Here is a 7,922-nt window from a genome sequence, read left to right as displayed (position 1 = left end):
CTTTCTCTCTCTTTCTTATTTCACAGCATCGACGTATACAAGTTCGTTGTTAAAAGAATATAGCACGTACAAACGCGATCATCGAGAAATGTACTGCACCAAAAGTTTGTTTCAACGATTTTAACCGAGAAAAGGAAGAAACGAAAAATGAGAAGAGAGATGAAAATTTAAGAAAGAATAAAAAAAAAAAAGAAAAGAAAAGAGAAAAAACAGCAGAAGGATTGTGCAAAGAGACGAATATAGGAGAGGCACGGGTATGTAAGGAATAAAATGAAAAGGGAAAGACAATGTGACAGATAAAAAGTAAAGGACGATGGAGAAAGATAAAAAGATGAGAGCGGCGGGAGAGGGCTGTAAAAAAAGGAAAAACAATGCGAAAGATAAAAAGTGATGGACCATATAAAAAGAGAGAGAGAGAGAGAGAGAGATGAAGAGAGGATGTAAAAGGTGAAAAGATACGAACAATGCGAGAAATAAAAAGGGTGGGAGAGGGATAGAAACAGTATGAAAAAGATAAAAAGAGAGAGACAGAAAAAAAGAAAGAAAGAAAGAAAAAGAGAGAAAGAAGGACAATGCACAAAGATAAAAAGTGAAAAACATTGGGTGGTGAGGTGGGAAAAAAAGGAAGAAGGAGACGGAACTTTAACAATAGATCAAGGAAAGTTACATACTTCGAAATTAATAAGGCACAAAAAAAAAAGGAGAGGAAGAAAAAGGAAAACAAAAAAGAATATATATGTATTAAATGAGAAAAATAGTTGGAAAGGATTAGAAAGAAAGAAAGGAAGAAAGGATTAGAAAGAAATAAAGCAAGTTCGAGAAAGAAAAAAACAGAAAGAAAAAAGAAAAAGGTAGTAAGAGTAAGAGTAAGACAGACAGAGAGAGAGAGAGAGAGAGAGAGAGAGAGAGAGAGAGAGAGAGAGGAGCGTGGGCGTGCAAGTAGAGACGGAACGTTACTAGTCGGGCGGGACTATGGCTCGTTTCTTCCCCTCCTCTCGTTCGTCCTCGCAATTCCCTCCTCTTCTTCGTCCTCTCCTCCTTCTTCGCCACCTTCTCCTCCTCCACCTCCTCCTCTTTCTCCTCTTCCACCATCGGCCTCCATGCTCACGCTCACATGCAACACCAGAGAGGCAGACCGGCCGGCTAGCACTCGGGTGCCTTTAGCGCCGTGCATCTCCGAGTCAGTCAGTCGGTCGGTCGGTCGCTCGGTCGGTTCGCTCGCTCGCTCCTACGAACGCGAGTGTTTCCTTTTTCCCTCCTCCTCCTCCTTCGTGTCTAATATTTCGTTGTTTAATGTGTTAGAAAGGTATCAATACATATATTTTATATATATATATATATATATATATATATATTTATATATATGTACGTATATATATATATATGTATACAAAATGTTTGCTTATGTGTGCGTGTAAATACGTTTATAAGTAATTGGCAAGATTATTTTCTTACGTTAATCGAAGAAATTTTCTTTATATTCGATTATAGAAAATACTTTGCGATTCTCTAGATTCGGATGCTGTGTATAAATTCTATTCGTGTCTATCTCTTTCTTTCTCTGCGTTGCGTGTGTACGTGTATCTCTCTTTCTCTCTCTTTTTCTCTCTGCGTGTCTCTGGGTGTGCGTAATACGTATTGTTTCTTTTCGATGCAGTAGTCACGGCCAATCGAAAAGATTTCGTCGACTTTAATCGTGAGATATCGGTGTGTGTGCGTGCGTGTGTTTTTCTTTTCTTTTCTTTTCTTTTCTTTTTTTTTTTCTTTTTACTTTTTATCAAGTTACATATATTTATTTCATTTCTAGAATGATCATTTGTTAGTCTTGTTCCTTCTTTAGGAAATTAGGAATGAGGAGATGAGATATGGAAAGGATGATATTAATTAATATACGACAGAAAGAGAGAGAAAGAGATATGTGTAACGACGAAGTGCATCCTGATTGGATATGTCCTATCTAGAACGAACTTTCGCGTGACAGTGAGCTGTCTTTTCTCTTTTGAATATTTTTTTTCTTCTCTCTCTGTCTTTCTCTCTCTTTCTCTTTCCTTCTCTCAAGAAACTTCGCGAACGTCGCGTGTACGTTCAAAGATAATTTGCAAGATGCTCGCACGATCGTCGCGATATATAATATGTAAGCAATTTGAGATGATTCTCTTTCAAAGCGTTAACTGACACGTTCGGTGTACTTCGAAATCCTTTTATGTCGTTTACTCGAATCGAAAAGGAAAAAATAAAAAAAATAAAAAAAAAAAAAAAACAAGAAAGAAAAGAACGAAATAAACATCACGAGACAATTTTAAAATCTTTGCAATCATCTGATATTACGTTTGTTACGTTTTTCTTTTTTACGGTTTTCTCGGAATTCAATCAAAAAAAGCATACGTAAGTACGTACATACGTAAATACATAGAAACAAAGGTGTAGAATCTTCTCGAAATTTCTCTCGAGTCACGAATTACAAAATTTTAATGAACCTTATCTATTTACTGAATGATACATTGATTTATATTCAAATCATATGATTTGTATTTAAATTACATTATATTGTATAATATAATATAATACAATGTATCAGTGTGATCAGATCATGATCAGATGATCGTCTCTATCGGATGATTTCTGTTATTTTCTTTTTCGATTCAATTTCCGGACGGATTTTCTTTATTTTCGGGAGATTGGAAGTTGGTTGAGTTGGCCGAATGAAACGAAAGAAGAAAACCAATGAAAAAAAAGAAAGAAAAAAGAAAATAAACCGAGAAAGGGAGTAAAGCATAGGGAGAGAGAAGCTCGCGCCCGGTTACTTCCATTCGCGGCATTTTGCGACGTGCATCTTGCTTCGCGAAGGCGAAGTAACGACGATGGCGAACACTACTGCTACAATATCAGTAGCAGTAGCAGTAGCAGTAGTAGTAGCAGCAGCAGCAGCAGCAGCAGCAGCAGGAGCAGCAGTAGCAGTAGCAGTAGCATGGCGCACGTGTGTTGCGCATTCTACGATCCGATTGGTTAAAATGCAAGTAACCTTCGCGGATAGTTGAGGCTCGTTGTTTAAAATCAATGCTCTCGGATGACATTCAACGTGAGTCTCACGCAATGCCGTACCTTCCAATCGTATATCGTTTAAATTCTTTCTTTTTATTTATTTATTTTATTTTTTTTTTATTTTTCTTCTTTTCTTTTTCTTTTTTCTTTTTTTTTTTTTTCGTTTGTTACTTTCCCTTCGAGAAAATCTCTGCGGATAAATATTTCTTTTTTAACGTGACTTTGTGACGTTGTTATAAAAAATTTGTTCTAATTGATAAGAGATTACGTGTGCGTGTATACGTATGTGTATGTGTGTGTTTATATGCGTGGTCGTTTTCAAGAATGCAATGGAATAAGTTGCATATTATACGTGTCGATTTTTCTTCAATTATATTCTCCTCGTAGAGATCATCCCCATAGTTTCCATCGTTCGTCGTCAGGAATCATTGTGGATTATCACGATACGTGATCGTACTTTCTAGGATAGACGTTTGATACTTCCTCGTCGACTGTCTGGAATCTTAACGATGCAGCAGCAAAAGGGCCGCTTGTGATCGTTAGGTATATTTGTTTGTTCCTTTTTTTTTTTTTTTCCTTTTCTTGTTTCTCTTTTTCTTCTATCAGTCGCATCTTCTGATCTTCTTCGTAGTAAAGTCGATCGTTTGTTCGAGTTTTAATTTCAATACATTTTCATCGAATATTACATACGTATTCCATATGTTCCTTCTCGTTAATTCATTCGAAATAATCGAGAAATAATAATTTAAGAAATAGTGAATATCGTTGAAAAAAATCTCTGCTATTGTAGGAAAATTTAATTGATTAGAAGTTATCGCGAAATAGTGACTTTCAGACGATGACAATCTTTGTAAAGGATTTTATAAAATTTTGTAGACAAATTTACTAGATTAAAATCGATCAAGAAGATGACTTTCGAAAGGTTGAAAATTTTTGAAAAGAAAATCTTTGAGATAGTACGTATAATAGGAACATATAATCGATTAGAAATAATCGAGATGAAAACTCTTTGATCAAAAAAAAAAAAAAAAAAAAAGAAAAGAAAAGAAAGGAAAAAAATCCTCTGACATCGTAGAAAAGAATTAATCGATTTAGAGATGATCAAGAAAGTGACTTTTGAAAGGATAAGGATCTTTGGAAAAAAAAAATCTGAAAAATTATCAAGAAAATTTCATTCGTTAAAAATGATCCGAGAGATAGAGTAATTAATTTTGGAGGAGAAGAGAGAGAGGAAAAATATTAAAGAAAAATTTGGAGAATTTTATAATAACAAAAATATACGAGCTTGAGATAAAAAAGGAAAGGGTATCGGGAGATTCTCTCTCTCTCTCTCTCTCTCTCTCTCTCTCTCTCTCTCTCTCTCTCGTTGTCGTAGAAAAAAAAAAAGAGAGACAGAGAAAGAGAGGGAGAGAGGAGAATATCAGGCGTGCAGTCTGGCCAGCTCGTTGCCAAATTCAGTCTAGGTCGTTTCTGCGCAGTTCCCTCGAGGTCAGACGAGAACAGAGCGTATCACGTCGATGTAGATATATTTTCCATCGCGTAAAACGCGTATCCTCAGTACGGAAAAATATATTTTGTTCGTCTTTGTATCTGTCTCTCTTTCTCTCTCTCTCTCTCTCTCTTTCTATTTCATTTCTGTTACGTATACATCGTCGATAAAAGGATATACGTCAGTTGTTGAAATACACGATTCTTTTTAACACGAGGAGTTTACTTGCTAGCCTCGCCCACGCTGGATACGATGAACTTTTGATGTGCTTGAAGTCTCGTCGAGACACCCGTTAGATATCGATCTGCCTTCCGCCATGGGACTACGACGACTGCCGTCGTGGCGGCGTAGACTCTCGGTATTAACCTTGAACTTCAACCTCGGCATTGACGGTAGTAGTGGTGGTGGTGGTGGTGGTGGTGGTGGTGGTGGTGGTAGTAGTGGTGGTAGTGGGACGCCAAAGACGTTCTTTCATTTCGAACATAAGAATGATCTATTGGAATGATCGATTAAGATTTTCGAATATTTTGGTATTATATCATCGTTCTTAATTACGAAAAATCACTTGTTGATATAATTTCATTAATTCAGCTGTAACGATATGCAATCAGCTGATTGTTTTTTCTGATATATAATATTATATATATATATATATATATATATATATATGTAAGTTATACATTTTATTATATAGTATTATCATATGTGACATAATTTATATATAGATATATATACACATACACACATAAATAAATAAATAAATATATATATATATATATATAGAGAGAGAGAGAGAGAGGTGGGGGTTATATGATACAGGTGGATTATTATAACAAGGATAATAAGGAGAAAGAGAGAGAGAGAAAGACTATAGAGAAAAGTGCATGGTTCATAGAACGTATCGATAAAAGTTTAACTCGCACGTGTTCACTGCGAAAAGGAAGATTAGACGTTCGCTCTTCTACGATCGTGTCAATGTAAAAGAACAATGCTTATGTAACATGCGAGAGCTGGTAATTATATCGGTGCTCACGTTCGTCCACATGTGCCTTTTTCACTCTTTCTATTCTATGCACATCCGCATCGAACGACACTGTTGCACACAGCATCGACGAGTCAGAGAATACCATTCATTCCGTGTACATACGTGTATATACGTACATATATACATACATAAATAAGTATATAGATAGATGCAGTATAAATATATACATATCTATGTATTATATTACGTACGATATAAAACGTGTTTCTTAGCTGAGAAAAGTAATTAATAAATTAGATTAGGTATTTATTACGATAAAATTAAAAAGAAAAGAAACAAATAAAAATAAAAAAATAAATAAATCACCATACATTGCCATTAGTATTAGTTAATAGTAATATATAACATTCAAATTCTAAAAACTCCTTAATTGACTCGAAAAAAAAAAAGAAAAATACAAAAGAATCGTCCAAGTTCTATCTAAGTGCATATGTAAACTAGTATGTTTCTTTCTTTTTTTATTATATATATATATATATTTTTTTTTCTCTTTACAACGTTTTACCAACGGTTCTAAGTACATATGTATAATTAACTCAAGGTTAATCGTTGTCTTACGGTCATAAGTTATGGTTTCGAGACGTTGGACCGTGATGAAGATTATGCTACCAGCTCATTTATGTTTCTGACTAATTAGGTGGGGTCTTTTCTCTCTCTCTCTCTCTCTCTCTCTCTCTCTCTCTTTTCCTTTTTTTTCTTTTAGCACATTAAAAATTTTTCGTCAGATTTATCCTTATAATCCATCCTTTTCTTTTCCCTCAGAAAGATTCTTTAGAAAATTTAACGAAGAACGAACTCGAATGACAATTTATTATTATTATTATTATTACTATTACTATTATTATTTTTATTATTAATCGTACTCGTGTTAAGGAACGAACCAAAGAGATTAGAACAGTGCAGTGAATTATCCGTATACCAAATTGATACCAAAAGTTTAGTGAAAAATTACCAACTTATGTGAATATGTGATGGTGTTCGCCTCAACGACGAAGAAAATAAACGTGTTTTGAAAAAAAGAAAAAAAGAAAAAAGAAAAAAAAAAAAGAGGAGAAAAGAATACACGAAAATAAAAAGAAAAGAAGGAGACAAAAAAGAGATAAGAGGAAAACAAATAAACAAATAAGTAAATAAATAAATAAATAAATAAATAAATAAATAAATATAAGGGATATTGAAAATGAAAGATTATTGAGATAATAAAAGAAAGGAAAAAGGATAAAGTGTGGTTGAGTGTTTGTGTGTGTGTGTGTATTCAAAGAAACGTGTTGGGAGACAAGAAGAACCATCAAGATGATGAAGAAGGAGAAACCTATGATGTCCGTGACGGCCATTATCCAGGGAACGCAAGCTCAACATTGGGCACGCGGTAACACCTGTACGTACAATCTAATCGACAATTATTTTTTGTTTTTCTTCAATTTCCCTTTTTTTTCTTCTTCTTTCTCTTTTTTACTTTTTTTTAAAGTCCTCTGTAAGCAAGAAAAAAAATATTCATATATATACATATCTGTCTATGATATAAATTAACGTGTCAAGTATGACTCAATATTTCATTTCAAGTGGCACATCTCAACGGAATGATGATCTTTCTTAATATTTCTTTTTTTTTTTTTTTTTTTTTTTTTTTTTTTTTTTTTTTTTTTTTCGTTAATATCGACGTGAATACAAGCATAAAAATTTTGCTAAAAAGACTTTGCTAATATTGATCTTCTTATAAATATATTTTTCTTGTTGATGATATGTAGCTCAAGAAGAAAAAAGAAACGAGAAAGGAAACAAAAAAAAAAAGGGAAAGAATTAGTTCGTTTTAACGTCGAGAAAATTTTTCAATACGAACACGTTCGAGATAGTATTATATGTATACACATTCGAAGGTGAACTCGAATCGCGAATACTCGCAAATAATAATAATTAACGTCTTTTAACGCGAGACAAGTGATTAGCGGCATTCCCAAGGCTCTTCTAACAATAAGTCGATGTTTCTCGCTTTGTCTGATTAACTTCTACTTATCTACTTACATGTTATATATATATATATAAAAGAAAAAGAAATAGAAATAGAAAGCACGAGAAAGAAATATTATGTTTTCATTCGGTAAATGATTTCCTGTTAGATCGATGAGATTGATTTCTATGAATATTTACATCGATGAAATCACGAATTATCATCGTTAAAAGATTCTCTTCTTTTCTTCGAGTGAGAAAATCAAAAGGTTTTGTCTTACACGTACGAACGTGTAACTCTTAACGCAACGCGTTGTTTCCAAATGACTCACCTAATCGTTTCTGCGGGTCGACTGATAACAGACGATATATACGCATGTTTATATACAGGATTAAACA

General features: G+C 33.8%; 1 protein-coding gene across 5 annotated transcripts in view; it reads left to right on the top strand.

Moving 5' to 3' along the window:
* LOC122634174 (retinoic acid receptor RXR) overlaps positions 1–7,922 on the top strand; it is a 51,400-nt gene that overhangs the window by 13,894 nt on the left and 29,584 nt on the right. For 4 of the 5 annotated variants that reach the window (XR_006328319.1, XM_043822845.1, XM_043822846.1 and 1 more), the window contains exon 1: positions 6,710–6,954. The exons of the other annotated variant lie outside the window; for it this stretch is intronic. Coding sequence is in view for 3 of the 4 variants with exons in the window: in XM_043822845.1 (XP_043678780.1) it covers positions 6,870–6,954 (85 nt within the window). In the remaining variant the exon portion in view is untranslated. Of the gene's footprint in view, positions 1–6,709; positions 6,955–7,922 lie in introns of those variants that run through there. 5 annotated transcript variants of the gene reach the window in all.

This window comes from Vespula pensylvanica, chromosome 14 (assembly GCF_014466175.1).
Source record: "Vespula pensylvanica isolate Volc-1 chromosome 14, ASM1446617v1, whole genome shotgun sequence".
Lineage (NCBI taxonomy): Eukaryota > Metazoa > Arthropoda > Insecta > Hymenoptera > Vespidae > Vespula > Vespula pensylvanica.
The sequence above is the reverse complement of the archived record's forward strand: the minus strand, read 5'-3'. Positions and strand labels throughout refer to the sequence as shown.